This window comes from Salmo trutta, chromosome 38, assembly GCF_901001165.1.
Source record: "Salmo trutta chromosome 38, fSalTru1.1, whole genome shotgun sequence".
In the NCBI taxonomy this organism is placed as follows: Eukaryota; Metazoa; Chordata; class Actinopteri; order Salmoniformes; family Salmonidae; genus Salmo; species Salmo trutta.
The window spans coordinates 6,750,435-6,769,243 of NC_042994.1; the positions used below are offsets into that span (position 1 = coordinate 6,750,435).

The 18,809-nt window shown below is 41.6% G+C and overlaps 2 protein-coding genes across 3 annotated transcripts; one reads left to right on the forward strand and one right to left on the reverse strand.

Moving 5' to 3' along the window:
- Window positions 1-809: 809 nt before the first annotated feature.
- Window positions 810-8,236, forward strand: LOC115177723 (factor VIII intron 22 protein). 2 transcript variants are annotated; one of them, XM_029738657.1, is made up of 17 exons: window positions 810-1,040; window positions 1,293-1,580; window positions 1,983-2,101; window positions 2,244-2,354; window positions 2,582-2,701; window positions 2,911-3,424; window positions 3,850-3,896; window positions 4,072-4,144; window positions 4,373-4,532; window positions 5,563-5,631; window positions 5,830-5,950; window positions 6,330-6,422; window positions 6,550-6,614; window positions 6,775-6,856; window positions 6,993-7,039; window positions 7,612-7,667; window positions 7,845-8,236. In XM_029738657.1, exons 6-17 carry the CDS (start codon window positions 3,366-3,368, stop codon window positions 7,924-7,926), a joined length of 954 nt encoding a protein of 317 aa, XP_029594517.1. In that variant the 5' UTR covers window positions 810-1,040; window positions 1,293-1,580; window positions 1,983-2,101; window positions 2,244-2,354; window positions 2,582-2,701; window positions 2,911-3,365; the 3' UTR covers window positions 7,927-8,236. The 2 variants fall into 2 exon arrangements, with proteins under 2 accessions (XP_029594517.1, XP_029594518.1); XM_029738658.1 differs by lacking the exon at window positions 6,993-7,039.
- Window positions 8,237-8,246: 10 nt separating this feature from the next.
- On the reverse strand, window positions 8,247-12,142 carry LOC115177724 (epithelial membrane protein 2). Its single transcript, XM_029738659.1, has 5 exons — window positions 12,039-12,142; window positions 10,669-10,748; window positions 10,320-10,422; window positions 9,580-9,720; window positions 8,247-9,210 (listed from the first exon to the last, which is right to left on the reverse strand). Exons 2-5 carry the CDS (start codon window positions 10,741-10,743, stop codon window positions 9,053-9,055), a joined length of 477 nt encoding a protein of 158 aa, XP_029594519.1. The 5' UTR covers window positions 10,744-10,748; window positions 12,039-12,142; the 3' UTR covers window positions 8,247-9,052.
- Window positions 12,143-18,809: the final 6,667 nt, after the last annotated feature.

Sequence of the window (18,809 nt, forward strand, 5' to 3'; positions counted from 1 at the left end):
TGGTATGAAATAGAGTGAACATAATGTTTATTCACTGGTATCCAGATGTTATTTCTCTTCTCTCTCTCTCTCTCTCTGAGTCTGTTTTTGTGCAGTGGCTGCTGTGAGGTCAGAGTTGGCTTCTTGCTCTGCCAATGAAAGGGGGATAACAGGGGAAAGAGTTTGTAAAAGAAGGGAATAGAGAGAGAGAGGGAAGAAGGGAAGAGGGGAAGAGGCATAGGCACGTGCAGAGGTGTTGTAATGCTGTGCAGTTCTTCCTTCCACACTGACTGAGAGCATTAGTTGAGGAGAAGTCAAACGGATGTACCTTCACCTGGTTTGCATTAACATAGACAATTTGTCACCTCCCCCGAATTCCATTCTCTCTTTCTCAGATGTTTTCCTCTCTCTCTCTCTTTCATCTGAAGGGCCAGACTCTCATTTAGTGCTCACGTGTGGTTTGAACTTTAACTCTGGGTCTCTCCAACACTGTCTCACAGTGGAAGAAACTCAACACTGCATCTGGGATGGATAGGGTGAGTGACGTAACAAACACAATAATAACACAGTAGCTGCCTGTGGTATCACAACAAAACATAAACAAGAGTACATATTGTAATAACTGTCTGCTGTAAATGCTTCATACCTTCATTCATAATCTGTTTATAGCCTATGCCTCCTAGATCAGTACAGTATCTTGGTCATTCTATGTCTGAAGGTTGGTGATTTTACAAGGCTCACAAGAATTAATACTTTGAGGAAGTGGCCAGGGCAAAACAGGAACCCCAGTATTGCGACCTCTCTGAGGCCAAGACTAACAGATATAGACACACACATTCTGGCAATCTGAACAGGGGAAAGGCTTGGAGTGACACTCATACACTGTTTGGGAAATTAGACGAAATCCTTCCAATACTGATACAGGTATTCCTATCTCAAGTGACCACAGAGAAATAGAAACAGAGGGGAAGAACTCAACTTTTGGTGTCTCTTCAAAATGTGCATCTGGATGGTTGGAGTTCTGTGTGTCCTGATGTGTTTGGGAAATCATCAGGCTCAAGGTAAGGGTATTTAATTAACAAAACATTTAAATACCAATACCATGATACTGTACATTTTTCATGTTAGAAGTTAGAAATATGATAGAAATTCCTGTTGTCATTTACAGAATTGTCTTTTCTCATCAACATTGTATATCAATGTATTTTTAGCGGGATATATCAAAGTATTGCAAATCAATACATAAGTAAGTTGCCTATTTGGTTCTTCGATGTCAGATTGAGCCTCACTCTACATCCCCCTGTGTAATTTAGAAGCCAACCCAGCCATCTCCATGCCGGACAGAATCAGGGTGGCTCTGGCAGGAGAAACGGTCCATTACAAACTCAAAGTGACCATCCCAATGAATCAGAGCGCCAGTGACTTAGTCTGCTCTGGGCCTCCAGACCAAAAGAAGATAAAAGAATGGAGGTTCCTCTTTTCTCCTGAAACAAATACAAGAACATTTAATTGGAAAATAACAGCATATAGCAGTTTATACTCAGGAGAGTATAACTGCAAGTATAAAAATGTGGAGATCTTCTGGACCCTTCTGGTGAAAGGTGAGTGTGTGGTAGAAGAAGAAGAAAATGAAGGGATGATAGAAAGATAACAGTTAGTCAGTTAGTGAAACTTCTGTTATCCACATGTTGAGTAACAGGAACTGTTGACATGATAGTGAAGACACAATCCCTTTTTAAAAGGGACCTTTTTTTGGTACAAATACTGTAGATGTCAGCTGAATGTCGGATGTATGCCACCATCAACAACACGCATGATTGTCACCATGAAAATAAAAAGTCCTCTAACTCTTTTTTTTTCACTTGACATTAATCTACTTCCAACCAAAGTGTTCAGCCATTGACTGACACTGGACAAACTCTAATGGTACTATGTTTATTGTCTCTGTATCTCTGTGTCTCTGTATCGCTGTGTCTCTGTATTTGTCTCTGTCTCTCTTTCAGACGAGGGGTACCGGCAGCTTTACTCTGGTTTCATCCTTTTCATCGTGTTGGGGGCTCTTACCGCAGGCCTCCTCATCTTCAGTGTGATCGGCTCCATATATGTGTTCAAAAGCCAATCGGTAAGAGATTTGAGAAAGGTTTGGTGGAGGTTTTGCAACACTGTATATTTTTGTACCCTTCTGTTGTGGTTGGTATGTTGTCATTGTATCAGTCCGTGTGTGTGTGTTAACTTGTGATTTCCATGGTCAATTTATATTGAAGAATGGAAGTACCGGTAGTGGAGTAAGCAGAAGGAATAGATGTGAGAATGAAGAGGAGGAGGAGAACAGTAAAACATCAGTGAATGCAGCTGCCTCTGCTTCAGTTTACGCTGTAAGCATGTCTCTCTATCTCCATTGACTTGCTGTAACTATATCACATTGATTTTATGAGTTGAACAAAAAAAATGCCACCTTGACACATGTCAAAGCTGTGTGTGGGTCATCAAAAGAATACCATCAACAAAGATTCACTGTTTTGATTAACTTTCACATCCACTGTAGGCCCTATGCAAACTACAAGAATGAATGTGTCTCACCTGGAACTCCCTCCTCTCTCAGAGTCTAGAGTCTCAGCCAGCATCTGTCTATGAGGTCTTGACCCCAGGAGCATCAGCAGCAGCAGTAAACCGTGAATCTGTCCAGAGGAAAGGAAAAGTAAAGAGAAAGTCAAAGGAATCGGTCAGTGTGAACATACACTAACCAGGAAATATCAATTACTAAAGCCTTGGTTTTGTCATTCCAGATATATTATATTTAATTGTATTCTATTTTTTCTAGTATATTCTATTCCCCAAAATAGATATGAGTAGACCTATAGCTACCAATAATGATGATAAAGAGCTGTTCGAGTTAATGCGGATGCTACTGTCCTGACCTCTCTCCCACAGATGGAGAATGCAACGCTGCAAGGAGAAGGAATATTTGAATGCGTCTATGAGAATTTCTGACCTACTGGCATCTGCACTGTGTTTGGGAATCTATATGCCTCTATTTTCCTGCCTTTGCAATCTCTCTTGTTCTTTTACACAGACCTAAAATCACGTATGTATTTTACCCTGCAACTTCGTGACTTCTGTTGAAAATAAACTGCTCTGTCTCTGGTTGTTATCATCACGGAATGTCTCTGGTTGTCATTTTGTCTAATTAACAGATATCTGCAATATGTCAGATTCATTTTAGCGAGAGATTTTGCAAACAGAACCCCATGTACACCAAAGTCCCACCATAATAAGATTGTATCCAATGAGACTATTAGGCTATTTGGAGTAAGAACCAATCGAAACGCGTCTCCCATCTCTACTTCCTGCTTTGGTTTATTTACGTTTTTCATCTATTGTTGACCATGGCAGCGGAGGGGGACTTTCTGATGAGATATCGTGCTGTATCAAATAAATTGAAAAAGTACGATTTATTACGTTCTTGTCTTTGTTCTAGGTATCCATTCGAGTGACTATGTGTAATGCATGATCGTCTAATCTTTTGAATTGCGAGCCAGGATTTCACAGCTAGCTAGCTAACGGTAGCCAGCTAAACTTGCTATCAGTTCCATGGGTCCAAAGAAAAGCCCCAAAAGCGTTTTATTTTTTATTTTTTTACTATTTTTTACCATGTTTTGGCTAAACTCATTAACTAGCTGGCACTAGATAGATAATTAGTTAGCTGTTTCAAATGAATCCTCATCTGTGAATGATAATGATTGTTTATCTAACGTTCGTTTTCTAGCGTTGTAGCTAATCAGGTACTAGAGCAGTGGTTACTAGGCTAACGGTAACTAGCTAACTTAACATGTATGACATTAAGTTGTAATTTCACTTTGCCCACGTTAGACGTTTTCTTCGGAAACCCAATGTAGCAGAAGCAAGTGAGCAGTTTGGTGAGTAGCTAATGTTTCCTGGAAAAAATGACTAATAACCATGTTTCTAACATCTCAGCAATTCATTCATATGTTCATGTTTTCAGATGATGACCCTTACTATTAAGTACACCATTTGCACATTTCTGTTGATTATGTGGCTTGCATCTCACACAGTATTTCTGCTTGGCTGCAGGTCAGTTGGCTAAAGAGCTGAAGCAGCAAGACTGCCTTCAGTATGCAGCCTTCTGTGACCTTGCAATGGCAAGGTAAGTCTCCATCTCTAACTATTGCCCCCTAATCAGAACATATTGTTTGCCCTTATTAATATCATACAGACATGGGTAGCATAGAATGATGGATCAGTATTACCCATTCTCCTCCATTGTAAGTATCCTACAACCAACATTATTTCCTACTACCTATTATAATGTAAATTAGATATCTCACATTACAATATATAATCTATACCTGTTATATCCTACCTGAACCCACAGGTGTGAGCAGACTCTTTTCAATGCACCTGGGGAGGCCCTGGCCCTGACCGATGCTGCCCGGCTCTTCCTGCTCTCTGAGAAGGAGAACAGAGCACTACAAGCCCCAGGCTTCGACGAGCACCTGCAGGCCGCACTCAACTGCTACAGCTTCGCCATCAAGGTAAAAAAAAGACTCCAAATGTTTGACATAATAGAATTGAGATACACAAACAGGTCATAAGTTAAAGGTCACGAACAGTCAAAATCATGTTTTTCATGAAATTTGATTATATTTGGATAAAACCAGATCAAAGTATGAAACATGACTGTTGCTTCTACATTGGTCAAGTTTGATCATAAAGTTACTGGTCTCCTCCCCCATGTCAAACACTTTTATTTCAGGAGGCGGGATTATTAACGGGATGGGGGACAGCACGTGTTTGCAGAGGGGCATGGTTTATATACGGTACCTAGATAGCTACTTTACTAGTGCATAATTTGACTGTAGGGTGTCAGCAACTATAATTAAAAGTTTACTCTTCATCTATGGCAAAGATACTTCCATCTGTGTCTGGTGTTAGTTACAGTCTAGCTTGGTCTTCAGCCAGCATGGAACCAAAGGGGGGAAGGGCATTCAAAACTCTGACGCAATTGTCATGTCAACACATCTGTCAGTGCTGCTGTGAACTGCATCACAAGAGACATAGATGTATAAAAAAAATATTTTAAAAAAACACATCATTGATGTAATTTCAATGTTCTATTGAGTTGCTTTATATTTCACCAAATTTGCTTGAGATGATTTAACTGCAACACTGCTCACTGCATCCACGTTTCTTGACAGAGGCGTTTCAAAGAGCTGCCAGTCAAGGCGAGCTCATGAATATAAGCTTCCCTATTAAACCAGATGGAACAGGAAGTGAGACAAAAGTGTGCGCAGCATTCAGTCTAGTTTAACCAGGTTTGGTGAACAACAGCTGTGAAAGGGAAAATGATCAATCAGAATATCTTTATTGGTTTTGCTAGGGCATTTAAATGATAATCTAATCCTCTTTAGTATATTGTTGAATCCTTCTGAAATAACAGCTACAAAGAGATGGACCAAGCATCTGGAGATTTTACTGTATATACCAACATCCCATTTTCCCTGGCCTTTCCCCTAGATTCCTCTGGAGACAGTAGTATAATGCTGTTTTACAAATGTGTTTCAGGTTTACATTGAGATGAACCAGCCTGTCATGGCCGCCAGTCTATCTCTGGAACTTGGCAATGCCCTCAAGGTAATGGACCAAACTGATCACAAAAGATAGAAGAGGAATGGTTGCCAGTCTATGTCAGTCTGTGTGGTGAATTAAGATCATATGATCATCCCTCTCATCTTCTCTCTCTTTGTCTCTCTTTGTTTTCTTTGTTTCGCTGTCTTCTGTTCGCTCCCCCTTCCTCTCTCCCTTCCTCTCTCTTCTCATCTTCATCTATAGGAGATGAACAGACCAGGTGAGGCCATAGTTCACTACCAGAGAGCAGCAGAACTACAGACACAGCAGCCCATTGAGTCTCTGCTGTCTATGGGAGAGATGGCCACCTGCAAAATACTCACCCGTGAGTACAGTGGTGGGATGTGTGGGGGTTGATGGGTCTGGACCATACGTGAAGATTTGTGTTATTCTTTGTTTTCAACTCCGTATGGAACTCAGAGCCAGGAAACTGGGTTATGGTATGGGGATTACCTTCATGTGGTACAGATGTCAGTTGAAGCGTATACATGTGTTGGTGTCTAGAGTATACCAGGGTTGGGGTCAAAACCATGTCAATTCCAGTAAGTTGCTTTGGACATGGAATTTCTCCAGAGGAGTGCAATTCAATTTCTGACTTTACTGGAATTGATATTGAACTGAGCCAAACTCTGGTGTTTGTGTTTCTAATCCTAACAACAACATCATGATACTGTAATAGACATTGTCTGTTCTCTGTGTGTCAGGTGACTATGACGGCGCGCTGGCCGTGCTGACAGAGATGCAGCTGATGTGTCAGGAGAGGGGACTCCAGCTGCCCGGCACCAGCACCCCCGTTGGTGAGGCCATAATGGACTGGCCCAACACTTGTGGCTAACTCACCACTCCCTGTGTTAAAGCAGGAAGTTCATGAACTATTCTGAAACTGATAACAGTATGCTTTTCCTCTGCTCATTGTCTTCTTAGGTGCATTTCTGGACATTGTGGCCAAGTGTGAGATTTCCAGAGTAATTTTGCTCATGCTGCTTGAGGTAATCATAGCATAGCGAAGATTGTTGTCCCTTCTTATAACATTACATTTCACTTCACTTGTATTCAATTCCTTCCTACAAACACTTACAGATTTATTTATCTCTGCTAAATTGCGTTATCTCTCTGAAAGCTGAGAAGGAATGTTAATGTCTTTTGCAGCCTCCTCCCCAGAAGTTGTTGCCAGAGCATGCCCAGACCCTGGAGAGATACGCCTGGGAGTCGTTTGACCCTCATAGTCAGGGTAACTACACTACAGCCATTAGTCTAACCTGACTGACCTTAAACACTCATACACACAGCACTAGCAAGGTTGGGATGGGGAACGAAGTTCATAATTATATATTTTTAAACATATATTTCCAAACCTCTCATTGTAGTGACCTTCCTACCTGAGAATGTCTTCCTGCTCCTGCAGTCAGTTGTGGTATGTGGCATATTTCCTTACTAGACTATATCATACAAAATAGTTATGTGTTGGCCCTTAATGTCCGGGTGAGAAGATCCAGTGTCTCACATGAGGATTAATAGGAGCATAATTGTAGGACTGAGTCAACTTTAAAGCAAGAAACCATTGTTGCTACATCTTATGAATGAATGGTATATACCTATTGAGTCTTGAAGAATATAACTTTATAAATGCCTCATGAGCTTAGTTCAACTGTCTGACCCCATCAGAACCCAAAATATGAGCTTGTTTTACTCCAATGTTTGTAAACAATGCAAATGTAAACAAAAACTGTACAGCCTAACAACATGGTTAAAACTATAATGTTGATATCATGGATGGTCAGCCCTTGCATTCATAGCTCTGTTTATGAATTAGAGTGGTTATGTTTCTCCAGGCCCATCCCTCAGCATTTTACAAAAACAAAGGCAGGGTGACGCTTTGTTATTGTTTTGATTTAAGGATTCTGGCTTTATGCTGATCTATTTTCGTGGTTATGCTGGGCTTTCAAAGTCTTAAGTCTATAACAGTCTATCATTGTGTTGTTGCAGATGGCCTGCCAGGAAAAAGACACAGAGTCCCTCAAGTCTCTTCAACCTGAACTCTGGTAAGCAAAAATAAATAATAAAATCTGTCATGTGGTAGCTATTTAGCTGCAATACACATTTCAATTGAGTTTTTTTCCTTGTGATTTTCTCATTGATGTCTTGTCTCTAAATTATTTAGAACATTTCCGTAGACTGTAAGGAAAATGGACAGTAAATTCTTCTTCTTCATGCCTCAGGCCTCTTCTCTCAGCAGAGCAGAACCACCTCCTTCACCTGGTGGTGCAAGAGCGGATCACCCCCTCTGGACAGGGGATTTAGTACAGTCCAGATCAACTCACTACACCCCCTCGGAATGACACATAATGGAACATTCCTGTCTCTGTCTTGGTCTGTTGTAGGGCCTCTTGAATAATGTTTTGGTGGGGTTGCATTCACAAACACGTTTTGCGTCTTTTCTAAAAACGTGGGAACTGGACCAAGCATGTCATTGTGAAGGACATACTGTACATCTTACTGCATCCCCTGTTATGCCTATTAGTGGTCGCAGGATTGCTCTCGTGGTGAAGTCTTGCATCAAATAGTTATTTATTAGAAATATGTTGAATAGATTAAATATGAATGAAAAATATGCTTTTTTTGTAGCGTTTTTATTTTGTTAATAAATTGTATAGTCTGAACAAACATGGCTTAAATTCCAATGTAATTACAAAACAGAATCCCTCTACTGCATTATAATAAATGGTGATATTACATATACCGCATTTACCTCTGTTCCTGGTTTACCTTTTTCACTTGTACAAATTAAAATGTACTTTGATATAGCAGCCAACCAAAACTCAGAATCACACACATGATTAAAATGTACTTTGATATAGCAGCCAACCAAAACTCAGAATCACACACGTGATTAAAATGTATTTTGATATAGAAGCCAACCAAAACTCGGAATCACACACTTGATTAAAATGCACTTAGAATACACGTTACGGCAATTACACAACAAACGGTTACATTGTATTTAGATCAAAAAACAATTACAATTGGTTATAAAATACTTCAGTTATAAAAAAATAAAAATTCAAATTCCTTTTAAAACATGTACTGGAAATTAAAGCTTGTTTGCTGATTGTTCAAGTACTGCAACAGGTATGTAGCATACCTTGAAATATACAGTACTATATCAATTACACATTACAAATCTCCCATTTGAACAGGCATGCAGTAGTCTGCATAAAAATTGATTGTGCATACAATTCTTTGGGGTCCGCTCTCCCCCCCTTCTGTACCACCTTCCTCTTCACAAGAAACATCGGAATACTGGGACTGTTAATAAACTAATTAAGACCCCTACCCTCCCTCCATCCCTTTCCAACACACTGCAAAAACGTAATAAAAACTGTCCTTCCTTACAATCCTCCTCTCCTCCCCTTCATCCCTTGTTCCTCTACTCGCTCTTCTTGCGCAGGACCACGTAGATGACGCCCAGTATGAAGGTGAGAACGAAGGAGATCCAGGCCAGAATGAAAGAGTGTCCGAACCGGCCATGTTCCTGCTTGTGGAAGATGTCCGTGTAGATGGACGCAGCGATCATTACACACAGACCTGGATGGAGACGAGGGGAGATTTAAAAACACCTGTTAGGTTAATAACAGTTATGTGCTGTACTGGAAACATCACTTCAAAGTCACTCATAGGGCTGTAGACACAACTGCTGAGGAGACTATTTCAACCTGAACTTAAATAACAGTGATAGTTATAGCAATAAACAATAGTGTTTTTCAATCATGCTCATGGGGACCCACCCACAGGGTGTGCATTCAAAGAGTGGATGATTAGTTATCAGTTTGCATCAGTTATTAGTTTGCTTGCTAGTGCTGGACTACAACAAAACATATCCACTGTGTTTATATCAATGTCATTACATAGATTATACAGTATTAAGACGCAGATACAGGGACCCGAGCTACTTACAGGAGATGAGCATCAAGGCTCCAGAGAAGGTGAACCTCTGGCCCTTGGACAAGGTGAAGAGTTGAGCCACGAACACAAACAGGCCCAGGATGGAGAAGATGCAGGCCAGCACTGCCCCGGCCTGCACTACCTGGAGGTATTCTATAGGGGATACAGAGAGAACAGGGCTCCATGAGATGGGAAGATGCACAGACTGATCCTGACACACTATACTCTTGTCATACAGAACAATGACAGTCATTTATTTTAATTAATAATAATTACAAAATATATTACAAAATATATATATTTTTGTCCATGTCATGTAGGCCTACCAGCTGGGGAAGAAATATTCTGAGAAATGAACACATCAAAACTAGTTTCACTTTGGAAGCTTAATTCGACCCCTGCTTACCGAGCGAGTATAAGCATATGCACATGTCCACTCTATCTTGTTTTGGTAGAAGCTAATACTGTGTAGCCATAATGTGGTGAGCACACAGATGCTGTATCTTAATGTGAGCCAGTTTCAACCAGCAGGAAAATAATCCTGCCGCAACAGGAAATGGGAATGACATTTTTTGTAGGGGTTGATGCATTTTTTTGTTGGGAAAATCAAGTCAGACATTTTAAAGTATAAATTACAAACTTTTGAAGCCTTTTCAAACCTTGAGTACACTACAAGTTTGCATTTCCTGCTGTGCAGGAAAATTCCTGCAACAACAGGGTCATCAAATTAAGATACGGCATCTGTACTATACCTTCAGCATAGTCTCCTTTGAGGTTGGTGTAGTGCCAAGCTGAGCCTGCCAGTTCCCACCGACCCCACACGTCTGTGGCCACTGAGTCTGTGAACCACCAGGCCTGCAGAAAACAACACAGGAGAAGAGTAGCAAAGTCATTGTAACAAAACTTACAGCTATATCATCTCATAACAGTGTTGTAACCATGTTTTCATTGTTGGATACTTAGGCCCAACAGTGGACATTTTTGTTCTAGCCCTGTCTGTTCATATGGAGCAGGAGAACAGACGGAACAGAAGGGGTCACTGAGGTGACATTGGAAGCATGTGAAAGTAAGAAAAAGGAGAGGGGATATTTATTTACTTACATTATCAATGGTTGCCACCAGAAGCAGGATGATGGCGGTAATGTGAAGAACAACGATTCCAGCCAGGACCAACATTGTGACTAACGGAGAAAAGATGTGTTGTGGAAAGATATACAGTGAGTAGGCTTATTAGCGTATTAGAAACTGGGTGGTTCGAACCCTGAATGCTGGCTGAAAGCCTTGTTATATTAGCCCCTATACCACGGGTATGACAAAACGTTTATTTTTACTGCTCTAATTATGTTGGTAATCAGTTCATAACATCAATAAGGCACCTCGGGTGTTTGTGGTTTATTGGCAATATACCAAGGCTACGGGCTGTTTCCAGGCCCTCCGAGTTGCATTGTGCTTAAGAATAGCCCTTAGCCGTGGTATATTGGCCATATACCACACTACCTTTGGGCCTTATTGGTTAATTATCTTACTAAATACGAGGCAAAACCAGATCTGGGTCAAACACATGTAAAATACTTTAAAATGCTTGTATTGTGCTTGAATTGGTTTGCCTACAATGGGAATGATAAAATTGACCCAAAAGTGCAAGCTCCCAGATAAATCAAGCACACATTAAAGTATTTGACGTGTTTTTGATCCAGGCCTAGGATAGAAGAGCGCTCTACCCGTTTCGAAATACGACTCAAATCATTGGATTCGATTTCTCATTCAAGTTTAGCCTATAAAATGAGTTTATTGATTAGTTTATTTGTTATCAACTACAATTAGACCGCTTAGAGGGTAAAGTAATAATTGTCGTTTCTGTAGGTCTCCCATCACAACATTGTTTAAAAAGTTACTCATGTGTATAAAGTTATTAGGCCTAAAAGTTTAGACTATTCGTTTAACTGCAGACTAATAATTATTAACCTGAATATATGCCTACATTTTTTTTGACTCAATTGCAAGTTTCAGTAAAGAAAAATAATAGGCTATTCAACGTGGCCATGTATTTTAAATGGACTACTGGGCTGCACATAACTATTTGTTATGGATGCTATATCCGTTAGTTGCAACGGGCCCCATACACAGGCTATGAGAAAAGAGCGCGAGAATACGACGACAGAAGTGAGTCTATGAAACAAATGTGTTATACATAAATGAATACAAAATCTTTATTAAAATATGATCTATAATACTAAGCATAAAGTAAACCTGTGTTCACGTTTTTTTGCCGCTCGCAAAAGTGAAATCCATGTAATCCTTCCAAAGCGTCCTTATCAACTGAATGTAGTTCCAGTATAAAACGTTTAAATACCTCCCCAAAACTATTGTTTTCGCCCACAGAGCCTTCAAAAAATTCGCTAAACAGTACCAACCCTCCACCAATCCCATTGCATAGAAATTGTAAACCACATTAGGCTGATAAACATTACCTGTGAAGGAGCTTTTACGCACGATAGTTATTTGCAATTCTGAAAAGCTGTAACGTTAGACCCACCCAGCATCGAATTCATAGCCTACACATCAATCTTTTTTTCTCTTCGGCCCCTTCCCTCCCTTTCCCCTTTCCCAAACCCCACCCATATCCTCAAACGTTTTCGTATCTTTAAAGTCAGGGACTTTAAAAGTCTATGACAAATAGGCAACGTTTCCCTGTGTCAAAACACTGCGTGAAGCTAAGTGATCTTCAAAGGAGCTCGTTGAATGAATGGAGTAACAATTACGACTGTGTACAGAATGTGTGCAGAATAGTCCCAGTTTGTAGTATATTCTTAATTCTAAAAAGAACCAAACAAACATGCTGCGCTCCACTCTAGCCCCCCCCCCTCTCCCGCCCTCAAAGCAATATGTAGGCTACACCTCTCCCTTTTACAACAGCTCTCAACACATGAGAAATACAGTATTTTACCTCACATTCATATAAGTAAACAACAACACCCAATTCCCCTCTGTACGCAGTATCGCAGCAGCAACCCAAAATATGAGTAATAGAATAGCAACAGCCATTACCTATTCGTGTTTTGGGTAATGACATACTGCACACGTCATCTCCATCCACATAGTTTATGGATGTCATTTTCTACTTTTATTTTTTATTTAATTTATTTCACCTTTATTTAACCAGGTAGGCAAGTTGAGAACAAGTTCTCATTTACAATTGCGACCTGGCCAAGATAAAGCAAAGCAGTTCGACACATACAACAACACAGAGTTACACAAGGAGTAAAACAAACATACAGTCAATAATACAGTAGAAAAATAAGTCTATATACAATGTGAGCAAATGAGGTGAGATAAGGGAGGTAAATGCAATAAATAGGTCATGGTGGCGAAGTAAATACAATATAGCAAGTAAAACACTGGAATGGTAGATTTGCAGTGGATGAATGTGCAAAGTAGAAATACTGGAGTGCAAAGGAGCAAAATAAATGAATACATCAGTAGGGGAAGAGGTAGTTGTTTGGGCTAATTATAGATGGGCTATGTACAGGTGCAGTGATCTGTGAGCTGCTCTGACAGATGGTGCTTAAAGCTAGAGAGGGAGATAAGTGTTTCCAGTTTCAGAGATTTTTGTATTACGTTCCAGTCATTGGCAGCAGAGAACTGGAAGGAGAGGCGGCCAAAGTAGGAATTGGCCTTGGGGGTGACCAATGAGATATACGTGCTGGAGCGCGTGCTACGGGTGGGTGTTGCTATGGTGACCAGCGAGCTGAGACAAGGGGGGACTTTACCTAGCAGGGTCTTGTAGATGACCTGGAGCCAGTGGGTTTGGCGACGAGTATGAAGCAAGGGCCAGCCAACGAGAGCGTACAGGTCGCAGTGGTGGGTAGTATATGGGGCTTTGGTGACAAAACGGATGGCACTGTGATAGACTGCATCCAATTTATTGAGTAGGGTATTGGAGGCTATTTTGTAAATGACATCGCCGAAGTCTAGGATCGGTAGGATGGTCAGTTTTACGAGGGTATGGTTGGCAGCATGAGTGAAGGATGCTTTGTTGCGAAATAGGAAGCCGATTCTAGATTTATCTTTGGATTGGAGATGTTTGATGTGAGTCTGGAAGGAGAGTTTACAGTCTAGCCTGACACCTAGGTATTTGTAGTTGTCCACATATTCTAAGTCAGAACCGTCCAGAGTAGTGATGCTGGACGGGCGGGCAGGTGCAGGCAGCGATCGGTTGAAGAGCATGCATTTAGCTTTACTTGTATTTAAGAGCAGTTGTAGGCCACGGAAGGAGAGTTGTATGGCATTGAAACTTGTCCGGAGGGTTGTTAACACAGTGTCCAAAGAAGGGCCAGAAGTATACAGAATGGTGTCGTCTGCGTAGAGGTGGATCAGAGAATCACCAGCAGCAAGAGCGACATCATTGATGTATACAGAGAAGAGTCGGCCCAAGAATTGAAGCCTGTGGCACTCCCATAGAGACTGCCAGAGGCCTGGACAACAGGCCCTCCGATTTGGCACACTGAACTCTATCAGAGAAGCAGTTGGTAAACCAGGCGAGGCAATCATTTGAGAGACCAAGGCTGTTGAGTCAGCCGATGAGGATGTGGTGATTGACGGAGTCGAAACCCTTGGCCAGGTCAATGAATACGGCTGCACAGTATTGTTTCTTATCGATGGCGGTTAATATATCGATTAGGACCTTGAGCGTGGCTGAGGTGCACCCATGACCAGCTCTGAAACCAGATTGCATAGCGGAGAAGGTACGGTGGGATTCGAAATGGTCGGTAATCTGTTTGTTAACTTGGCTTTCGAAGACCTTAGAAAGGCAGGGTAGGATAGATATAGGTCTGTAGCAGTTTGGGTCAAGAGTGTCCCCCCCTTGAAAGAGGTGGATGACCGCAGCTGCTTTCCAATCTTTGGGATTCTCAGACGACACGAAAGAGAGCTTGAACAGCCTATAGGCCTACTTTTTTACCTTCAAAATTTCAAGGTATTAACAAATTCTTTCTACTGTATGTCTCTTTTTCTTCCATGATGAAATCCAACCAGATTTATGTTTTGTCTGAGTTAATTAACTGCGCATATGAGAAGCGCTCTACATTTGCATAATCAGTTTGGAATTACAGTTGTCAGATCTGATATACAGATTTGGCTTTATAATCGAATTTCACATAAAGAGTTTCACATTCTGAGGTCAAATTTACAGTGGTTCCACTTTTCCTAGATGGGAGTTTTCACCTCAAAGCTATCCTTTTTGCACAGTAGGTAGGCCTACTTTGGACAAGTCTTGGGGAATGTTGTGTTGTCAATTACAGGATGCACAGTGGGTACCATGGTGATGTCCAACAGCAATATCAGCCTGACCATGACACCTTTTCAAGTAAGTAAATATATAGGTGTATTTCTAGTCTTAGGCTACAAAATAATACAGGTATTTCCTTATCTTACACATGATAATGAGTCTGTTCTAATGTAACCCTATGTCCTGAAGATATTGCCTCAGTTAAACAGCAGATCTACTCTCCAGACCCTGGGCTCGGACCCCAGAAGGGACATCATAGGCATGCTATACAGCGGTGGACCCCACTGTCCATTGTGGGAACGACATCCTGATGTTCACATTCCAGAAACAGGACATTCCAAACTTCTTAATTGACAGATGTATGTAAAGCCATATATAGGCATAGGCATGCTATACAGCGGTGGACCCCACTGTCCATTGTGGGAACGACATCCTGATGTTCACATTCCAGAAACAGGACATTCCAAACTTCTTAATTGACAGATGTATGTAAAGCCATATATTGTAACACTAGCAGGCCTTGTAGAATTCATACTGCAGTAGGCCTTGTGGAAGTCATACTGTAGTAAGCCTTGTGGAAGTCATACTGCAGTAGACCTTGTGGAAGTCTTACTGCAGTAGACCTTGTGGAAGTCATACTGCAGTAGGCCTTGTGGAAGTCATACTGCAGTAGGCCTTGTGGAAGTCATTCTGCAGTAGGCCCTGTGGAAGAAATTCTGCAGTAGGCCCTGTGGAAGTCATACTGCAGTAGGCCTTGTGGAAGTCATACTGCAGTAGGTCTTGTGGAAGTCATACTGTAGTAGGCCTTGTGGAAGTCATGCTGCAGTAGACCTTCTGGAAGTCATGCTGTAGTAGGCCTTGTGGAAGTCATGCTGTAGTAGGCCTTGTGGAAGTCATACTGCAGTAGGCCTTGTGGAAGTCATACTGCAGTAGACCTGTGGAAGTCATACTGCAGTAGGCCCTGTGGAAGTCATACTGCAGTAGGCCTTGTAGAAGTCATACTGCAGTAGGCCTTGTGGAAGTCATACTGTAGTAGTCCTTGTGGAAGTAATTTTGTAGTAGTCCTTGTGGAAGTCATACTGCAGTAGGCCCTGTGGAAGTCACACTGCAGTAGACCTTGTGGAAGTCACATTGTAGTAGGCCTTGTGGAAGTCACGTTGTAGTAGGCCTTGTGGAAGTCACATTGTAGTAGGCCTTGTGGAAGTCACGTTGTAGTAGGCCTTGTGGAAGTCATATTGTAGTCGGCCTTGTGGAAGTCATATTGTAGTAGGCCTTGTGGAAGTCATATTGGAGTAGGCCTTGTGGAAGTCACGTTGTAGTAGGCCTTGTGGAAGTCATATTGTAACACTCGTTGGCCTTGTGGAAGTCATATTGTAGTAGGCCTTGTGGAAGTCATATTGTAACACTCGTAGGCCTTGTGGAAGTCATATTGTAGTAGGCCTTGTGGAAGTCATATTGTAGTAGGCCTTGTGGAAGTCATATTGTAACACTCGTTGGCCTTGTGGAAGTCATATTGTAGTAGGCCTTGTGGAAGTCATATTGTAACACTCGTAGGCCTTGTGGAAGTCATATTGTAGTAGGCCTTGTGGAAGTCATATTGTAGTAGGCCTTGTGGAAGTCATATTGTAGTAGGCCTTGTGGAAGTCATATTGTAGTAGGACTTGTGGAAGTCATATTGTAGTAGGCCTTGTGGAAGTCATATTGTAGTAGGCCTTGTGGAAGTCATATTGTAGTAGGCCTTGTGGAAGTCATATTGTAGTAGGCCTTGTGGAAGTCATATTGTAGTAGGACTTGTGGAAGTCATATTGTAGTAGGACTTGTGGAAGTCATATTGTAACACTCGTAGTTCCTTGTGGAAGTCATATTGTAGTAGGACTTGTGGAAGTCATATTGTAGTAGGACTTGTGGAAGTCATATTGTAGTAGGCCTTGTGGAAGTCATATTGTAGTAGGACTTGTGGAAGTCATATTGTAACACTCGTAGGCCTTCTGGAAGTCATATGGAGCTTCTAGCGTAACACAGTTAACATTGCTTTTCAGTAAAGATCTGTATCCATTCACTCAAGACCTGTTAGTCAGTCAGGTTATTGGGATGGCTGAAAACCTATGATAATACTGTACTGGTCTTAAACTTACTAAATCTGAGTCTGTCCTAAATCACACCCTATTCCCTATATATTCCCCATAGAGCTCTGGTTAAACATAGTGCACTATGTAGGAAATAGGGTGCCATTTAGGACTAGGTATAAATTAGCTACCAGGTGGTCTGAGCACTTACATAATGTCCAGACAGTAGTATTTGACTTAATCAATCCTGTCACTACCAGTCAGTGAATGATGCTGCTTCTTATTACCGTCATTACTTCTAATTTCCTTGTGGACGTCCCTGCCTCTCCTCTGGTCCTGTCCCCAATCAGCCTCTCCACTGGCCCTGTCCCAATCAGCCTCTCCTCTGGCCCTGTCCCACCTCCCTTCGGGCTAGGGCCTCAAGCTGAAGACCTCAGACAGAGGCAGTCCTGATGGTACACTACAATGGATGCTTTGTTCACCAGGAGGTATTCACTCTTCATTTCCTGTCCTTTCTCATCTGCCCCTCTCACTTATGAAGACTGCGTGGATTTCTGTTCTGACTGTTTTGTACTAAATGCTGTGCATGTTTGTTCTTGGGTCTGTTTTGGACTACATGCTGTGTATGTTTGGTCTTGAATCTGCTTTGAACTACATGCTGTGTATGTTTGGTCTTGAATCTGTTTTGGACTACATGCTGTGTATGTTTGGTCTTGAATCTGTTATGGACTACATGCTGTGTATGTTTGGTCTTGAATCTGTTTTGGACTACATGCTGTGTATGTTTGGTCTTGAATCTGTTATGGACTACATTCTGTGCATGTTTGGTCTTGAATCTGTTTTGGACTACATGCTGTGTATGTTTGGTCTTGAATCTGTTTTGGACTACATGCTGTGTATGTTTGGTCTTGAATCTGTTTTGGACTACATGCTGTGTATGTTTGGTCTTGGATCATTCCTTGGCATGTAATACATCTGAACAATTCAGAATAGTCTTGGCTAGTCTCTACTGCTTGGAATTCTATTGATGGATACATTGCAAATCAAGGTGAATAATGACTGTTTGCATTGCAGCTTTCTAGAATGAGTTTTCCACATTTCAGCTCATAATAACATCCATTCCTTTTGCAGGGAACTGACTACATTGTCATGGCTGTATCACAACCGGCCGTGATTGGGAGGCCCATAGAGCGGCGCACAATTGGCCCAGCGTCGTCCGGGTTTTGCCGGTGTGGGCCGTCATTGTAAATAAGAATTTGTTCTTAACTGGCTTGCCTAGTTAAATAAAGGTTAAATATTATTTTTTTTGCCAGTGTATTGGTATGGATCTCCATTGAGGGCCTCACATCCAGTCAGGGTGCCCTCTCCCCAGGTCACATGTCTGGGATCTGAGATGGATCTATTGATCTATGGAGAGGAGACCGTGGAGTAAGTACTGTATGTACATGAATTTTGACCTCATGCCATGGTAAATTGACATGATCTATCTTGACTATGGCTGCATCCCAATTCTCCACACAAATGCATTGGTGCAAGAAATGGTTAAGGGAGTTTTCACCATTGTTAAATCCATGACAGGGAGTGTGCATGTGTACGATTTGGGAGAAGGGTGGTCGGAGAATCAGGATGCAGCCTAAACCAGTTGAATAGGGGTCACTGAGCAATGTCTTTGACCTCTGACCTTCTCGCCCCCCTCAGTGAATGGTGACTGGGTGCCGCTCCTGTATGCTGTGTCCCAGTGCTGGTACCCCACTGAAGACACTACTGAGCCTCTGGTGTTTGTAGTTCCCAACACAACTTGTGGGACTACAGTGAAGTTAAATCTATGTATGGAACTACCATTAATGTTACTCACCTGATTATAACGGCTTCCTGTACATTATGATTAG

What these genes read in the sequence shown, in the direction of transcription:
- LOC115177723 (XM_029738657.1), top strand. Translation starts at nt 3,366, where the DNA reads ATGGCAGCGGAGGGGGACTTTCTGATGAGATATCGTGCTGTATCAAAT. An exon ending in TGTGACCTTGCAATGGCAAG is followed by an intron (nt 4,145 to 4,372) that starts GTAAGTCTCCAT and finishes CTGAACCCACAG; the next exon opens with GTGTGAGCAGACTCTTTTCA. An exon ending in TTTTGCTCATGCTGCTTGAG is followed by an intron (nt 6,615 to 6,774) that starts GTAATCATAGCA and finishes TGTCTTTTGCAG; the next exon opens with CCTCCTCCCCAGAAGTTGTT.
- LOC115177724 (XM_029738659.1), bottom strand. Translation starts at nt 10,743, where the DNA reads ATGTTGGTCCTGGCTGGAATCGTTGTTCTTCACATTACCGCCATCATC. An exon ending in CAAAGGAGACTATGCTGAAG is followed by an intron (nt 9,721 to 10,319) that starts GTATAGTACAGA and finishes TATCCCCTATAG; the next exon opens with AATACCTCCAGGTAGTGCAG. An exon ending in AGCCTTGATGCTCATCTCCT is followed by an intron (nt 9,211 to 9,579) that starts GTAAGTAGCTCG and finishes GTCTCCATCCAG; the next exon opens with GTCTGTGTGTAATGATCGCT.